This window comes from Ceratotherium simum, chromosome 16 (genome assembly GCF_057802395.1).
Source record: "Ceratotherium simum simum isolate JZ-2026a chromosome 16, ASM5780239v1, whole genome shotgun sequence".
Taxonomy (NCBI): domain Eukaryota; kingdom Metazoa; phylum Chordata; class Mammalia; order Perissodactyla; family Rhinocerotidae; genus Ceratotherium; species Ceratotherium simum.
The window spans coordinates 62,391,235-62,409,469 of NC_141915.1; the positions used below are offsets into that span (position 1 = coordinate 62,391,235).

The window sequence follows — 18,235 nt, forward strand, 5'->3', positions numbered from 1 at the left end:
CAGTGCCTGTCCTTTGTCCTTTCTTCCAGTCCTACTTGGTGGTCAGCGACAAGGCCCGGGACGCAGCTGCTGTGCTTGTGTCCAAGTAAGTGCCCAGTCAGCCCCCTGCGGCGTGTTGGTCGATGTGTGACTGGTATGTTCTGAGAGGGTTTGTCTTATGTGCCTTCTGTGTCACCTGTATGTCTGTGTTGTCCTTAGAGGAGGACACTTGGCTGACGGGCCTGGGAAAGTCTTGCTTCTCCCCAGAACTCTTTTGCTTTCTTTGAGGGAGCACCAGCACTGTTTGGGTGCAGGAGACCTCTGAACCTGACGTGTCCACCAGCAGTGCTGGGTTAGGGGCTCATGGGTCACCAGATGCTGGGTCAGGGGCTCACGGGTCTCCAGACCCTGGCTCAGGGGCTCACAGGTCACCCGACGCTGGGTCAGGGGCTCATGGGTCCCTGGCTGCTGGGTCGGGGGCTCACGGGTCACCCGACGCTGGGTCAGGGGCTCACGGGTCACCTGATGGGCCTGTCAACGAGAGTGCAGAGTTAGAACAGATATAGCAGTTATTCCTGAACATGACCTCACCTGTGGGGTGGTGGTAGTGAGACAAGCCTTTGAAAGTCACGTAGAGAGCGGTGGTTTGTGGAGGACACAAGCTGTGATTGGGTCATTGTGGTTTGGGATAAAAGTCTCTAAACATTCTATGTTAACTGGAAACCAGGCTGTGCCTCAAACAGGTGAAGGTGGTTTTATCTGATGAGCTGGGTCAGATGACCCAAGGAGTGGGCCAGAGTCTCCGAAGTGCCAGAAACACATTTCAGAGCTGAGTAAACTGTTTCATGAAATGTGAATATGGAAGAAAGCAGTTTTTGTAAATTAATCTTTTCTTTCACATGTGATTTAAAATATGTGTATAGAGGGACCAGCCCGCTGGCGTAGTGGTTAAGTTTGTGTGCTCTACTTTGACGTCCTGGGGTTCTCAGGTTTGGATCCCAGGTGTGCACCGACGCACTGCTTGTCAAGCCATGCTGTGGCGGCATCCCATATAAAGTAGAGGAAGATGGGCACGGAAGTTAGCCCAGGGCCAGTCTTCCTCAGCAAAAACAGGAGGATTAGCAACAGATGTTAGCTCAGGGCTGATCTCCCACACACACACACACACACACACACACACACACACAAAATAAATAAAGTATGGTTGTAAAGTAAATAAATTAGAAAATTTGGCTTTTATCCCTCCTGTACATTTGTGAAAGTTGAAAATAGGCTCTAAAAAACTTTGGGATATTTTGATTGGGAAAATGGGTATCACCTCATTCAGGGTCACTGTACACTTGGGCTATGGCCATGACCTTGTTGCACAAAGTGGGAAGAGAAGCACTGAATTTATAGGGCAGTTGGGGGCATTGGATGAGGTGTTTGTGAAAGCACCTGCTAAACCACAGGGCAGAGCCTGGATGTGAGAAGCTGATTTTAGGAGTGAGGAAGGAGACACTTGAGCCCACCTGGGATGCTCACCTCAGGGCGGAGGAGGCTCACCTGGGGAGAGGGGAGGTCACCTGGGGGAGGGGAAGGTCACCTGGGGGAGGGGGAGGCTCACCTGGGGGGGGTTGGGGGGAGGGGGAGGTCACCTGGGGGCGGAGGAGACTCACCTGGTGGGAGAGGGAAGGTCACCTGGGGGCAGAGGAGGCTCACTTGGGGGACGGGGAGGCTCGCTGGACAGAGGTTTCTTATGATTTTAACAAGGACTGAAAAACTTGGGTTTCTTTCTAATTATGAAATCAATCATGTGTGTTGTGGAAAATAAAGAAGAGTATAAAGTACAAAATAAAACTCTTGTGGACATTCATCCCCCTAGAGATGTGACTGCTCTGTCCTTTGTCCTGCCGCTGTCTGGGCGAGTGTTCTGTCCGCGAGCATGTTGGTGCACACGCTTGTGCACACCAGCTGCCGTACCAGGTACCGACAGACAGACCTGGAGCTTCATTCAGTCTTCCAGAACGTGATTACGGTGTGAATATATCATTGCTTCTCCAGTCCCCTCTTGGACACGTAGACTGCTGCCCTGCCAATTTGTTAGTACAATTAAAACTATCACGAACATTTCTGCATGAAGCTTTGTACCGTTCTGATTGATTCTTAGAGGTGAATTCCTAGAAGTGGAATGAGCATTTTAGGAGTTTTAAATGCAGTTACTAGAAAGGTTGAACAAGTTGAAAGTCACCTTTTCCCTATATTTACCAACACTGTGTGCGGTCTTACAAATGTTGGCCAAATTTGTTAAATGAAAAATATGTTTTTTTTTTCCAGCGGTACTGAGGGTTCCGTAGAGTTATGCTGAGCTTCACTTCATGGAGCATCGTGCCTTTGGGGCTGGGGTGGGGGGGCGAAGCCCTGAACTTTTATTCCCTCTCTGGTGTCCTCGAGGAAAGGTGACCACCAGAGACCCCGGGTGGCGTGGGGACCAATGGCTCAAGGGCTGACGGGACTCTCGCGCACCATCTAGTGGTCAGGACCAGCAAGCACTTCTCATGGTTGGGGCTGGTTTTCAGCGCGTTGAGAATGTTCCAGCTGGTTTGCAGGCTGTAGATGCAGCCCCGTGCTGTGTAGTGTTTCTCTCCGAGTGTTCTAGAATGGGCGGATGCTGCGATTGGAAGAGGTCTTAGAGCTGCCCTAGGTTAACCCACCTCATAGCACGTCGCAGACGTGCGCCGGGTTCTGATTCGCATATTTCTCAGCCTTTTTTGGTGGGTTGTTACACTAAGGTCATGGGTCATGTGCGGCATTGTCCCCAGTCTGGCATTTCATGGAGGAGTTGCCTGTCTTGCTCACTGTGCTGGCAGGTGTGAATGCTTTCCCCTTTACCACCTGCAGTTTCCCTTTGTGAACAGAACCGGTATCGGCTGCATTTCATGTAACTCTCGAAGATGTTAACATTGATGACAAGACATTTCCATACGAGTATTCCTTGATAGAAGTGCTTCAGTGGAAAAGTATGTCGTCATTCTTTTTTTTTTTTTTTAAAGATTTTATTTATTTATTTTTTCCCCCCAAAGCCCCAGTAGATAGTTGTATGTCATAGCTGCACATCCTTCTAGTTGCTGTATGTGGGACTCGGCCTCAGGATGGACGGAGAAGTGGTGCCTCGGTGCGCGCCCGGGATCCGAACCCGGGCCACCAGCATCAGAGCGCGCGCACTTAACCACCAAGCCACGGGGCCGGCCCTGTCGTCATTCTTATTACATTAATTTTGAAAAGCAGATATTTTTGTCTCATTATAAAAGCAAGGTATGCTCCATGTGGAGAGGTTGGAAATTTTTGAACATAGAAAATCACACATTTGTAGTTCAAATACGCAGTATATATGTAGTGTTTCTTTTGTCTTTTTCTGTACTGTTATTACATTGAATATGCACAGCACAATCTCATTGAGTTAGCATCCTGCTTTTTCACTTTATTTCACATTACTGTTGATTAAATGCCTCCCTTATATTCCACTGTTTTTAGGTACTTTGATCAGCTTCCTTACTTCCATCCTCTTGTAAGCAATGATGTAATGACTAGCTTTGGGTATAAACTCGTTTTGGTATTTGGGATTATTTCCTTGGGATAGGCCCCTAGAGGTGGACTTATTGAGTCCCAGGACACAAGAACATCGCCAGGGGGCTCTCTGGAGCAGGTTCTGGGGAGTTCTGCTGCCACAGGGCCCCTGTCTCAGGGCCTTGGTGCACTGGGCAGCCTTAAGAACAACCCCCTTCTCCTAATTGGATTGTGTATTGTATTGTTCATTACTAATATTGTTGGTGAGTTTTAACGCTTCAGTCTTTTTTTAGGCATTATATATCCCCCTTTGTGTCCTGACTTCTTTTTTTTTTTTTTTTTTTAAGATTTTTTTAATTTATTTATTTTTTCCCCCCAAAGCCCCAGTAGATAGTTGTATGTCATAGCTTCACATCCCTCTAGTTGCTGTATGTGGGACGCGGCCTCAGCATGGCTGGAGAAGTGGTGCGTCTGTGCGCACCCGGGATCCGAACCCGGGCCGCCAGCAGCGGAGTGTGCGCACTCAACCGCTGAGCCACGGGGCCGGCCCTGTCCTGACTTCTAATGTTCGTGCGTTTCTTGGTGCCTTCTCTTCTCTACTAGCATGAGCGCTTTGTGTGAAGGACATTAGCCTGCAGCTTTAGGGTGGCTTATATTTCTCCCAGGTGGTTAGTGGCCTTTTACTTTCTTCTTTGGACTAAAGTTTTAATTTTAATGTCAAAACAGTAATTGTTTTTCCTTTTATTTAGTTAGTTATTTTTACTTTTTCGTTCTTTTGCTGAGGAAGATTCATACTGAGCTAACATCTGTAGCCAAAAAGAGCCATCTCCCTCTTTTTGCTTGAGGGAGATTGGCCCTGAATTAATAACTGTTGCCAGTCTTCCTCTGTTTTGCATGTGGGCCGCTGCCACAGCACGGCTGACGAGTGGTTTAGGTCTGTGCCTGGGAACCGAAGCCAGGCCACCAAAGTGGAGCCCGCCGAGCTTAACTACTAGGCCACTGGGCTGGCCCCTAGTGATGTTTACTTTTAAGCTTGAAGTCTTACCCTCTTAAGAGATTTTACAAATAGTCATGTATATTTTTCTAGTTTTTTATTGTTTAATATGGAATTATCAGCCCATTTGGAATTTCTTTTGGTTTAGGATATACAGTAGATTTTTCCCCCAAGTAACTAGTTGTTCTGGCACCATTTTGTGAATGTTTCACTTTTCCATTAATTTGTGATGCTCTTTAAAAACACACACACAGTAAGTTCTCACTCAGAACAGGGTTTGTCACTTCACCTGTGCTGTTTCTCTTATACCATTTTACTCAGTTAAACAGCAGGGTGTGGTAACAGTACCATTGAGGGTCCGAGCAGCCTTCTGCGCCACGAATGTTTTGCCTAGGCCTCCTTTGTCCCTCTGATCCATCTAGTCCCCGTAGTTAAGGTTTTACTGATCTTTCTTAGAGCTGTTCTCGTGAGAGAGAAAGACAGTGGGACCTCTAAAATACCTGCGTGCTTTAGCTGAGCTCAGTATTTCAAGTGGATGAAGCCTGTGATGTAATTTCTTCTAACGGGAGGAAGCGTTGGATTCAAAGATCTTTCAGAGTGTGTAGAAGGGTCCCATTTCTGTAAATCTGGTATTTCTATGGGATAGATACTTTTTCCATTTTTGCTTATCTGTATTTTTGGACCTCTGCTATGAATATATATTCCTTTTTTAAATGAGAAAAATACAAAATATAGAGTAACCTACTTGCTTAAATTTTTCAAAGGAGCCTTAGGTTTGTACCTCAGTTTGGGAACTCACTTGTGTGATTTTGTTCAGGAACGGATGTCAGCTGACACTTGCTGCGCACAGAACACTGTGCCCCTGTGCCAGTGCTGCGGCCTCAGGCCCCTGGCGGGGAACCTGGCTGCCTGCAGAGGGGAGGGGCTCTGGGGAAGGGTGGGAGAGGAGGGACCAGGAGGCGAAGGTTCCGCTGCATCTTCAAGATGCACACAATTGTCCAGAGGGGAGGGGCAGACACTCCGTGCCTGTGCTCTCGCCTGTCCAGCCGGCAGCCGAGCCACGGGCACTGGGCCTGCACGTGGTGCTCGATGAGTGCTGGCCACCTGTTGTCTTTAGCCTCTGAGCTGAGGTCGGAGGTCATGCTGAGGATCAGGTCCCTGTGGGTGTGGCTCTCCTCCCCTGGCCCCTCAGGATCAAGGGGTTTTAAATAGGATCAAGGACATCGAGATAGGGTATATATTACCAATCATCCATTTTTGATAATCACACTGAGGTGCAGATTTTATATTTTTTTATTATTATTTTTTTAGTGAGGAAGATTGGCCCTGAGCTAACATCTGTGCCCATCTTCCTCTATTTTGTATGTGGGATGTTGCCACAGCATGGGTTGATGAGTGATGCATCGGTCCGTGCCTGGGATTTGAACCTGCGAACCCCGGACCACCGAAATGGAGTGCGTGAACTTAACCACTATGCCACTGGGCCGACCCCTGAGGTGCAGATTTTAAATGAAATTCCTGGGTACCCTTCCCAGATTGGCTGAAACACAGCTTCTTGGGGAGGGCATGTGCGTTTGCCTTTGTAACCGGCCTCCTAAAGTTTGATAAAAATCCTCGGTGACCACGACGTCCTGGTGTGCACCCTGGTCCAGGGGCAGGAGGACCATCTTGGGACCTTTGCTTCCTTTTCTCTGTCTTAGAGATCTTGTGCTTTCCTGAAGTCTAGTAACTGCACTGGCGGCCACTATTCCGAGGAGAAGCGGGGCTCTACAGGAGGAGGGCTTCTGGTCAGGACAAGAGATTCCTGCAGGGACGCTGAGGAGGGTGCTGGAACCACTCCGGGCACTGCTCCCAGGCGAGCCCTGGCCTGGTGCGAACTTGGGGAAGAAGTGGGAGTACCCTTGAAACGAGAGTGTTTCCCCGGTGTTAGTACCCAGCCCCTCCCCAAGTGTGTTCTCTGCGGGGCAGCTAAGGGGGGTGAGGTCCTTACAGCTCGTGAGGTGCTTTGTGGCCTTTTTCTCCACGTCCTCTGGTCACATGTCCCTTTGGGAGGTTGTCCCTGTGTCTCTCTTGAGGCTGCACTGCCTGCCACCCTCCCCTCACTCAGCTGCTTCCTTTCCTTCCAAACAACAAGCTGCTGTCTGCTTGTTTCCTGTGTTTCTGCTCCCAGAGTGCGAGCTCCCCCAGGATGGCAGGGACTCAGCCTGAGCCCGAGTCAGAGAGCTGGGGGCCTGGTGTGTGGACTGACTGGAGAGGAGCAAAGAGGGACCAGGCTTTGTTGTGGGAGCTGGAGGATGACTGCCAGCCCAGACCAGGTGTAGAGGAGGGTCGGCAAAGGCCCAGAGCTCAGCAGACGCCTGGGATGGGGATGTGGGGCCTTGGGCGCCAGCCAGAGCTCTGTGTGGGGCTGTGCAGGCAGGTGGAGAGGATGAGGGAAGGGAGACCCATGGAGATGCAGGGAGAGGTCCGAGGAGTCTGCTGTTGGGCCAGGCCTTGCATGTGGGGGCATGGCATCCTGAGGTGAAGGGACACAGAGTTGGACCAAGGAGTGGGCATCGGTGGGGCTCCTGGGCAGTGGTGGGGACGGGTAAGGGTGGTCCTTCAGGGCGTCAGGGTGAATGGGGTCCCAGGAGGGAGGAGATGGGGCGGTAGGGCCTGCGCCTTGACGTCAGAGAGGTTGTGTTGGGGAACTGCCACCCGAGGGCCACAGTCTGGGCAGCGTCTTCGTTTCTTGGATTGGGGAGTGGTGTAGGATGTCTGTCACGGAGGAGGACATAATTCCTCATGCAGGGGCCAGACGTCCCGGCGTGGAGACTCATCTCAACAGGAGGACACGGTGGGCCGGGAAGGGGCGAGTTCTCGTGTTTTGGGGCCTTGGTTGAGCTGTCACCTGTTTGTTCCCTTCTGACAGGTTTGTCACACGGCCTGACGTCAAGCAGAAGAAGATGGCGGGTTTCCTGGACTGGAGCCTGTGCACCTTGGCCCGTTCCTCCTTCCAGACCATCGAGGGGGTCATTGCCATGGACGGGACGCTGCAGGCCCTGGTAAACACTGCCCCAGCGGAGGAGAACAGGCAGCAATCAGCTTGTGGGACTGTTGAAACAGTGGGGACAAGTTCTGTTTACCTTTGACTGCATTATGAAGTAGTTGGAACGTAGGTAGAGAGATTTGACCCTGATAGCACAGTGAACACAGGCTCTTTTTTCCGTGGCTTTCAGCTCTACCTAACCATCCAGTGCTGGCGTCGGATAGTCAGCGCTGGGCTTTCTGCTCCAGTGAAGATGGGCCAAGCTGGCCTTGCGCGCTGCCACCAGGGGGCAGTAGTGCCTGCGGAGCCGTGTCTGCTGGCCCGGCAGGCAGGGGTGCGTCCTCCTGAGTTTCCTGCTGCTTAGTTGTCTTACAGAGTGTAGTGATTGGAACCAGCTCCAGTGACGTAAGGCAGGTGATTTGAGATTTGCTTTTGTTCAGATACTGAGGTTAGGGTGTTTGTAACAACTGTGTTAAACGCAGACGGTGCCCACCCAGAGTGCTGGTTCATGCCTCATGCCCACCCTTTCCTGAAGACCTGCTCTGCTGGCCTGTGGAGTTGCCTTTTCTGGTGCTAATGAGGAGGAAAGATCTAATATAAGTTTCTTGCAAGAGGGGAGGCTGCCCGTGCTATGAAGCCCTCTGAACTCGCGGGTCAGCCCTCCACTTCCTCGGGGGAGTGAACAGCCTGCCGTGGCCCTCATGGTCCTTGGTTGTTGGGGGCACTGCGCCTCCTCCATGCTCTTTAACTGCGGTGGGCGAGCCTTGGTTCTTATCCTTGTCTCTGAAGCTGTAGAGGCTGATGGCCCACTTTCAGGATAGCAGGGCATTTTGGACTGCAGTTAAATGAGGCATTTGAGCCCATGACTCAGCGTGATGTCATCTTCTTGGGTGTCGTCGCCTCTGCTTTCCTTGGCTCTTGCAGGTTCTGACGAGGTGTGAAGGCCATGAGGGCCAGTGGAAAGTAGGGCTGATGGTGTGGTGGCCCAGGGCAGTGGGTGCAGGATGTGAGAGGAGAGGAGATGGCAGCTGGGCCTGTCGCGAGTGCTGAGGAGCTCCCAGGCTGGGCCCCTGGGAAAGCCCTCTCTCCCTGAATGCTCGGCCTTGGGCACTTGGGGAATTGACAGCCTGGGCTTTCTCTTAGAAATATTCTTGTCATCTGTTTCTTCCCATTCATGTTGCTGTTGTCTTCAGGAGGGATTGTCATTCAAATGATGAGAATATTTTAAGACATTCTAAAAAGAAACGTGGAAAAATAAAACATTTCCTGAATTCTTGTAGTCTGTTGAGGTAATATCTGTTTTTTTATGCTTCCTTCCATTCTGTAAATAAATGTGGTATGCTATACAGTGGTTTTTTAAAGATTGAGATATAATTCACGCAGCATAAGTAATTCACCCTTTTAAAGTGTATAAATCAGTGATTATTTTGTATATGAACAAAGTTGTACAGCCATCACCACTGTCTGCTTCCAGAATGTTCTCATCACCCTTAAAGGAAACCCCACACCCATTAGCTCTCATTCCCCATGCCCCTCCCCCAGCCCCTGGCAACCACTAATCTACTTTCTGTCTCTCTGCATTTGCTTGTTCTGGACATTTCATGTAAATGGAGTGATACAATGTGTGGCCTTTTGTGTCTGGCTTCTTTCATTTAGTGTGTTTTCAAGGTTCATCCATGTTAAGGCATGTCAGTAAATCGTTCCTTTTTATGGCCAGGTAATATTCCATTGTGTGGGTATTCTTTGCTGTGTTGAATAATGCTAATCTGAACTTTCATGTCTAAGTTTTTTTTTTTTTTTAATTTTTTTATTTATTTATTTTTCCCCCAAAGCCCTAGTAGATAGTTGTATGTCATAGCTGCACATCCTTCTAGTTGCTGTATGTGGGACGCCGCCTCAGCATGGCCAGAGAAGCGGTGCGTCGGTGCGTGCCCGGGATCCGAACCTGGGCCGCCAGCAGCGGAGCGCACGCACCTAACCGCTAAGCCACGGGGCCGGCCCCTCTAAGTATTTTTTGAGCATATATTTTCAGTTCCCTTTGATATATAACAATAGGTTTTTAAAAACATTTAATAATACCGTAATTTAAATATTTTTCTATTTCTTAGGTCTTTAGAAATTTTCGTATGGGCTGCACACCTGTTGTGTTGGTGGAATGTGGGTGTCAGCTTGTGCAGAGGCACAGCCCATGCCCCCGGGTGGCTCTCCTTCCATTTGGGGGGGTACTGCCTAAAGAAGATTGTGTTGTGATTTTCATTGTATTTGCTGTGATGGAGGACACTGCAAGGTGAGGCTGGCCTGGAAGGGTGCCGGGTGTGGAGCAGAGTGGTGCGGGAGGCACGGGTCGCAGACTTATGATTGCAGGGGTCCTGGGGGAATGTGTCTATGTTTTAGGTGATTCTGGTGAAGGTTGGGTAGGTGGGGTCGAGATGGTTTATTTGAAGGTTTGGGTGTAAGTGGATTCTTAATTGTTTGCCATGAGTCAGACTGAGGAGTCTTAGGTCATGGAGAAACAAGTGGAAGGTCTTACAAAATATAGCTGGAGCTGTCAGTCTGGCCCTGCAGGGTGGATATTAGACCTGCCCGAGCGTGGGCGCTGCTTCGGGAGGGGTGGGCCCTTTCCACCTAGCTTGCTTCTGGGGTTTTGGTCCTCTTGTAGACCTTCTTTGCCCAGTCAGGAATCTGCATGCTTGACAGGCTCCCAGGGTCTCCTGCAGCTGCCCTTCAGGGGCCATTGCTGCATTCTTGTCAGGGCAGCTGAGTCACCAGGGTGCCCAGACTGTGGGCTGGAGCCAGCTGTGAGCGCCCCGGAAACCTGCAGGCAGTTGAGGCCCACCCGCATGGCCTCTGCCCGCTCTGGTGGCGGGAGGCAGGTTCCCTGGGAGAGACAGCCGTGGCCTGCACACTCCAGCCACCAGCAAGGGTGCCCCGCTGGCTTCCTCATCCCTAGGCTCCAGGTCTCAGGGCTCTGATGCACTTCTTGGCTTGAGAAGGTCGAGGAGCCACTTTTGTCTAGTTCTGCAGTTGCTGTGCCCACAGGGCCATTTTTACGTTTTTGATTGTCTTGTTCCTTGTCTCTAGGTTGTTCCCAAGTTTTCTGTTTCTTTTTCCCAAGTGGGAGGCACACGAGTTAAACAGCAAACCTGGTGTTCCGATGGGCCAGCTCACCACCCGTTCTCCTGCCTACTCCTGTGGGAGTAGGTGGCATTCCTTCCAGCAGAACTGAACCAGCCAGGAGTGGGCATGTCTTTTTATTTTGATGTCTCCAAATTCCACACTGAGGAGGAGAAGAGTTCTCTCTTTTTTCTGTTCCTCCGGAGGAATAAAAAGATTTTCCCGATGGCTTCAAGCCCCCGCCCATTTGTTGGCAAAGCCCGAGGCAGGTGCGCCCTCCCCCAGCCGGGCACTGAGGCACGTGGCACCTCAGAGCTGTCTAGAGGTGTGCCCTCAGCGAGAGTGAGCAATCGCCTGACGCAGCAGCCGAATCCCGGGAAGTGAGTGAGTGAGACTGCTGTGAAGCAACGGCCCGCAGGGCCCAGCCCCTTCCAAGGCTCCCAGGGCTAGGCGCATCCCTTCTGGAGCCTTCTGAAACCCAGTGTTTCCTCAGGAAGACCTAGGTCTTTCTGGAGTCATGTGTCTTGTTTCCTTTTCTTTCTTTGAAGGAGCCATTTCGTCTCCTTGCTGCTGCCCCCTGGGCAGGAGGAAGCTGTGTTGGGCGCTGGGCTCTCCTGAGCGGGAGCGAGTTTCACCACAGGCTCGTCAGACCTGAACAGCAGAGGCTGGGCGTCCGCTGTGCATGATGAAACTTGCGAGTGTATTGTGCTTCAGGATCTCATCTGCTTCCTTTGATGCACTTGGCTTTATTTTTATCCACCTGTTCATTAGTGTGGCTTAGGCGAAACAGGTGAACTCGTAACAAGTACTCTCGAAACTGGGCTTTGAGTGTTTCTTCCCTGAAGCACGTTCCTCTCGCAGCGATGATTTTTGACTCTAGTGGGGGGAAACAAGTGTTTGGCAACTTCATGTCACTGGAAGGGCCCTTTGCCTCTTTAAAACACTCTTTGGTTTAGTCCCACCTTAAGCATTAGGATTAATGCAAACTGAGGAAATTCAAGGAAGGAATACACAATATTAGAAATTGCAGAGGGTTGTCGTGTGAGTGTACTACACCTCAGCCTGCTTCCTGGTTGTGCTGGCTTGGTGTCTACCACCCAGACGGAAGGTTCTATCGACTGAGGTGGTGCAGCTTCTCCCTGTCACGTTTCCCATGATGGCTGGGAGGTGGGCAGGCGCTTCTGTTGCTAAGACGGGCTTCTTCAGGTGTGAAAGTGTGATCAGTGGCAATAAAACACTCTTCTGTTTACCGGCTGTTATGATCGCATTGCCCCTTCACAGTGAAGCTGCTTCTACTCACTTTGTCTTTGACAAAAGCATACATCTTGTTAAAGGATAAATAAAAGCCAGGTAAGCAGCAGACAGCCAGCACCGCCCTCCCACGCCTGGGCCTGAGTGCACACAGGAGACGTGCCGAGGCTGCTCTGGTTTTGGGCATAGTTGAAGTGACTAGAAGGACTCTGGTGCCCAGGTAGGAGCGCTGTCGAGCAGACTGCCCTCACTGCATCCCGACTCCAGATGCTATGGTTGGCTCTGCCCCAGGGCGCTTTGCTGCTGCAATGGAGGCCGATGGATGTGGGCCAGTCCTGGGCCTCGGGACGCGCTGTGGCAACACCTGTGACCCCAGGCAGAGGTGAAGCACCTTGCTCTGTGCTCCCCAGCTGGAGAGGGAAATAACAAACCTCTTACCTCAGAGGGTGGTGTGAAGGCTAATTAGTGCATGTCATGCCATTTGAAGATGAACAGAGGCCACTTGATCATCCAGAACATTTCTCAGATAGGCTTTGCTTTCTTTTCCTTTAGTATTCGTTGGAGGGTAGAACCGCATGGTTTCATGTAAGGTTCAGGTTGGCCAGAGGACAAATTATCCAAATTGGGCTTTTTAGTCATAGCACCTGCAGGATTTTGGGTGGAGGAAAATATGGTAAAAACCATTTGAATGTGTACATTTTTCAGAATCTTTGCATTTCTGTCACGTTGATGCGCTCCTGCAGAATTCAGGTGAAATAGGTACCTTCAGTTTCCTTGTGGGTTTGAAGAAAGACGCTGAGCAGCCGGCTCTCATACTGTTTTATTTCACGTAACTCAGCATTTACATGGGGTGGCAGCCCTGGCTCGAGTCTTGCTGAAACCTGCGTGGTGTGTGGCACGCCTTTAATTCCCCGGCGGGCCTGGTTCATACACCTGCTGTGTGACGAGGCGACGTGTCCTGCTGGGCAGGTGTGCGCTCGCTCACAGGCCGCCCGGCCTGGGCGCGTGCTCAGAGGGGAAGGGGCCTTGCCTCTTAGAGGAGAGGACAGATACAGAGAGCTGTGCACCTGGCTGGTGTGGAGCCATGTGGCCGGTGTCCTTCCTGTCAGGCCTGGTCTGTGGCCTCTACTGCAGGCTGTCCGAGAGCCTCACGGCTCCCACCCGCCCCTCAGCGGCGTTCTCAGGTGCCTGGTACCAGGCTGCCCTCGCCCTTCCCTCTAACGCAGGTGTCCCTCAGGCTCTGTCTGCGGGCGGCTGGCATGGCTCCCCCGATTCACGCTTGACCTTAGTTTCTGGTTTCTCTCCCAGTTCTAGAGCCCGGGTTCTGTGCGCTGGTTGTGCTTCTACTCCACAAGTCTAGAGTCACATCTATTATTCTGTCACTTTTCCCTCAGCCTGTGTGGTCAGGGCCCAGCAGCAAGCGAGGGTGCTCGGGCGCCTGAGTCCCGTCGCCGGGGGAGGTGGCTCTGAGATGTCTTCTGGGCGCGGCCCTCCTGTCCTGGGTTGGTGCTCACCTGGCTGCCCCCTCCGTGGCCCATCCTCCACCCTGTCCCAGAGGTCCTTGGCCTAGAGCGTGGCTCTCTGCCTGCATGTGTGCTCTCTCCAGATGGGAGCTGGCCCAGTCTATGACAGTCCCCTCTGGGTCTTCAGCTACAGCCGCGCTCTGTCTCTGTGACCTCCAGCAGTGCCGCCCGGGAGAAACGGTTGGCAAAAGGCCTCAGGAACAGGGGGGAGACAGAGCCAGAGAGCAGACAGCCTGCAGAGATGCTTCCTACAGCCCTCCGACTGGTGCTGAGTGCTAGGCAGGGCCAGGCCAAGGGGGGACAGTCGTGTTGTTCTCCCGCCCCATGAGGCCAGGGTGCTGGGCTCTGTGCTGGTGCTTCCTTGGGTGTGCCCTGGGTCCTGGCGGCACGCCCAGGCATGCTGCTGCCACCGTGTCAGTGGGGAATGGGTGAGCACTGAGGCGTGTGGGCCAGATAGCGGAGCTGGGTCTCTGGTGGTCTCCTCCAAAGGAGTCGAAGGGGTCGCTATGCAGTGAGTGGGCTTGTCTTGATGGTTTGAGGGCAGGCGGTTCCCTACCGTGGGTGTCTTTGGTCCTGTGCTTGTTTCCACTGGTCTGCAGCACTGTCAGGCCGCAGCCCCGTGGAAGCTGGGTCCTGACAGTGGGCTCAGCTCTGTGGGGGGCTCAGCTCTGTGCTGTCTAGTCCCTGGGCGAGTTGTGCCCGCTCTCCCTACCGGTGTCTCCTCGTGTCTCACTTTCACTCGGAGGGGAGGGGGCCTCCTGGCTGGGGACCCCCTCCTCCTGCTGGGCTCAGGGCCAGAGTGCCACCCCTCCCTGCATGTGGAAAAACCCAGGCCCCTTCTTGAGCCGAGCCTGACACCAGCCCTGCTTGGGACATTCCCCTGTGGGTGCTAAGTCCCCGGCAGTCTCTCCTGCTGCTCTGAGCTTGTGGCCGCTCTGCTCTGGCGGGGACTGTACAGATTTCATGTTGGCTCGTTTGTTTCTAGTTCTCTGTGGCAGAAATTGTGCCTTTTGCATCTCATACCTCACTACATTAGGCAAATAGGAGATGTGCGATCAATATCTTTTGGTACTTGACTGATTGAGAAACGATTATGTTTATCCAGTAATTATTGGCAACTGAAGAAAGTGGTCATAACAAAGACATATTTGGGAGGGACTAGCATTTTACTAATTGTGGGTGTCTCTAAGACGATGCTTGTGTTTTCCCATTTCCTACAAGTCTTTCCTGTCCACGGGTTTTCTTTTCGAGTCACAGAGGTTGTAGTTTGGCAGCGTCATCGTGGCTATTACAAATTGATTCCAACCCTTGTAAGGGAGAGCGTTCAGATCTTTAGCTCTTCAGTGTTTGAAGTTTTTACAAAGTGGGTAATTGAAAGCCACTTGTAGCATTTTACCTTTGTGTAGTGGTTCCTAGGTTATGAGTCTGACAGAGTTCTCGTGAGGTGGGTGGGCCCACACCCGGGGTGGCCCCCCGGAACTGGAGCCCTGTCTTCTGTCATGTCCCATGTCCTGAAAACTAGGCACCTCAGAATAGTGCAGGACAGAGCAGCCCAGACGCAAGGACTTGAGAAGCAGTTATTTAAGCGAGAATCTTAGTACAGTTGCTGTTAGGTTTGTGGTTACTATGTGGGCTATTTGAACATTTGAAAAAGCTGGATGATTAATAATCATAGTAGACACATTGTTATGAGCAGATTGATTAAACAGCATAGAAATTATGCCTGGAAATGATAAAGACAGGAAGTCACCATTGTCTGGCATTTTCTAGGTTCTTCCGTGTGCGCTGTGTAGTCTCATCATACAGAGGAGGACACAGAAGCTGTGCTCGGGGCTCTCCCCTTCCCCTGGAGGTGTGGGTTTATGGTTGGGGTTTCGATTTGCATTCACCTTTCATTGTAAGGTTAGGTAAAGGTGTAGCACATTATGGGAAGATAAAAGCTAGATGTGATTATTGTGTTCATTTAAACATTTCTTTTTTTTTTTTTTGAGAGGAAATTCTTTTTTTTATTATTATTTTATCGAGGTCATATTGGTTTATAACATTGTGTAATTTCAGGTGTACATGATTATATTTCAGTTTCTGTATAGACTGCATCGTGCTCACTACCAATAGTCTAGTTTTTATCTGTTACCATACGTACGTGTCCCCTTACCCCTTTTGCCCACCACCCGCTTTCCCCTCTGGTAACTACTAATCTTAAACGTTTCTTTATGAAGTTAATTTTTGTTTACGTATTTGTATTCTTAAAATTCTTTATAATTTATTTGACACAAATTTATTTTATCAGAAATTGTATTGTTTTTGTTCTGAGTCCTAGCTGATTCTAATCAGTCGTTTATCCCAGCCATGTTTTCAACATGGCTTAATTCAACTTAATTTCAACAATTAAATTTTCTGCTTTGGGAAATTCCTCTTTTTCCCCTTAATGTCTGCAATCTTAAGGGGCTAAACGAGGCACGCTCTTGAGAGAAAAGATGTTTTGCTTCTTATGGGGGCTGGAGGTGCCTCTGGTCTGGCCAGCTGGCCCTCTTTGGAGGGCGTGGCACTCCCTCCACGGGGCCTGGTTCTGGAGCACAGCAGGGCGCTTGCCTTCAGGACAGTTCTTCTATATTTCTTACTACGCCCCAGTCCAGTTTCAGTTTAGTGTTATTTCTTGGGGAGGTGGCAGGCCTCAGCTTTGTTTTTGCAAACCAGCAGACGCTCTGGTTCTAGCCATGTGCTGGTAGGAGGGTTCTTTTCCTCTGAACTGCTGGAAGGGGGAGCTTCGAGTGTGTGAGCTATGAGTTCCTCTGTCCAGTACCTTCGGGTGTTACCTAAAGGGTGCAGAGCCGCTTCAGCTTTGCTGCCTTCCACAAAAAGTGTGGCTCTGGGGGCTTGCTGCGGTGCAGGTGAGGAATGTGGGCCGAGCTCCGAGTGGTGTCAAGCCTAGCACAGGTTGTGTCGGTGCTGACAGTCCTTTCTGTTCACATTTTGTTCCCTTTGTGTGTGGCACAACTCATGGTGGGCATGGTACCGCTCCTTAGCATTGGGACAAGACTCAGGAGTACAGGAGGGGGAGTGCACTCTGCCGGAGCTGCTGTCTGCTTGCCAGTGTGTATGTCATGTCTTCCTGAGGGACTGGGGACCAACGGCACTCACCAGCTCGCATGAGAATTCCTGGGCGCTGGTGAGCACACCTGAGCTGGTGTGGTGTGGGGGACCTTTCTCCCAGGGCATGGGGTGGAACTGCTTTTCTTGGCCTTCACTTGGTGCCTTTAGGGAGCCTCAGACCAGCATCTCCTGCTTGGCAGCCGGGTGGACTTGCTCCCCAGCAGCTGACAGCCTGTGAGTCACGGGCTCGGAGAACATGCCCCGAGGAGGGGAAGCTGGTTTGCACGTTGCAGAAAAGCAAGCTTGGGTGGGTAGCAATTGAAAGGTGTGGTGGTTTAGAATGATTACTAAGAAACTATTTTGTTTGCACCTTGAGCTGTGCTAGTTTCCAGAACAACAAAAACAGACCTGACAGTCATTTGTCCTCAGCTGCGTGTTGGTGTCTTCTCTCGTCTGTGTGGTGTGCTTGCTTGTGTGAAGTACATGCTTGCAGCAGGTAGTTTTCAGTTGGTCCATGTTTCGTGCTTCCGTGAAAAGTGGGCTGCACCTCCCATTTTGTGGCTTGGCTGATGAACACTCGAGACTGTCAGACCAGAGCGTTTCTCTCCGGCCACTTGCTCCCATTGCTGAGGTTCACTGTCCTCCGTTTGCACCTGACTGGACCACGTGGTCTCAGGAGTGAAGGGCAGTGAAGATGGCACCATTTTTATGTGGAAAAACAGACCAACAAACAAAACAAAGCCCTTGTCTTCATTGATTTTTGTTCCTTCCTTTTCACCCCCGTTACCCTCCTGAGGCTGTCCTGGGAGAGTTAGTAACCCCTGTGACTCTTCTCCTCACATGTGCAGAGGCCATGGGTTATCCTGGGGGATTCAAGGTCGGGAGAAGTGCAGGGATAAAAAGAACTCATCTTGGACCCATAAAAAGATGGGATGTTGGTTCCCCCTTAGTCCAGACAGTGGCTGGCTGCTGGGCCTCAGTGCTGGCCCCTTCTGAGTGGGGTGGGGACTGCTGGAGTCTGAGCCGGGCATCTTTGGGGAGGGGGGCCTGTCATGTCTGCCTGGGCCCAGTGGTGGGGCCGTGTCAGTGCCAGTTGTCAGAGGAACAACACTCACTGACTTGGGAACTTGTCACCACTTTGTTCTCTTATTCAGACTTTGTAAAGAATTTGGCAGGTTAACGATGCTCGTATGTGAGAGCATTTTTGGCATTTTGTAGTATTTTAAATTCTTACTATTTAGTTAGTGAAGGAGACCAAAGAGCCCTTTAACCAGTGCCGAGTGCTGTCAGTCCTGTGTCCTGACTACTTGTGTCCATCCTTCCTTCCCCTGCAGGCCTTCTGCCCTCGTTGGTGTTCTCAGCTTACCTGGACTTTACAGGAGCCTCCTTCAAAGTCCTCAGTTTTTAGTTTTCCTCTCCCTCTGTGTGTCCTCTGCCAGTGTAATGTCTGTCAAGGTAGAATCTAATATGTCACTGTCGTCCAGGATTAGACAGTGGCACCCTTGCCTACAAAGTGAAATTTCAGTCCCTCTCATGGTTCCTAAGTAGGGAGTTATCTGCGGCTAACAACCCACCCCAAAGTCTGTGGTTCACACAGCAGCCGTTGTTCATGCGTGTGGATTCTGTGGCACTTGACAGGCCGGAGTGCAGCGGGTAGCTTGTCCCTGCCCCTGATGCCAGGGGCCTCGGCTGCGAAGCCCACACAGC

General features: G+C 51.1%; 1 protein-coding gene across 7 annotated transcripts in view; it reads left to right on the plus strand.

Moving 5' to 3' along the window:
- Window positions 1–18,235, plus strand: part of TBCD (tubulin folding cofactor D) — a 202,786-nt gene that overhangs the window by 21,237 nt on the left and 163,314 nt on the right. For 6 of the 7 annotated variants that reach the window (XM_087441863.1, XM_087441861.1, XM_087441864.1 and 3 more), the window contains exons 6-7: window positions 30–85; window positions 7,431–7,563. In XM_087441863.1, coding sequence (XP_087297989.1) covers window positions 30–85; window positions 7,431–7,563 — 189 coding nt within the window. The remainder of the gene's footprint in view (window positions 1–29; window positions 86–7,430; window positions 7,564–18,235) is intronic. The other variant, XM_087441866.1, reaches the window with a different exon arrangement.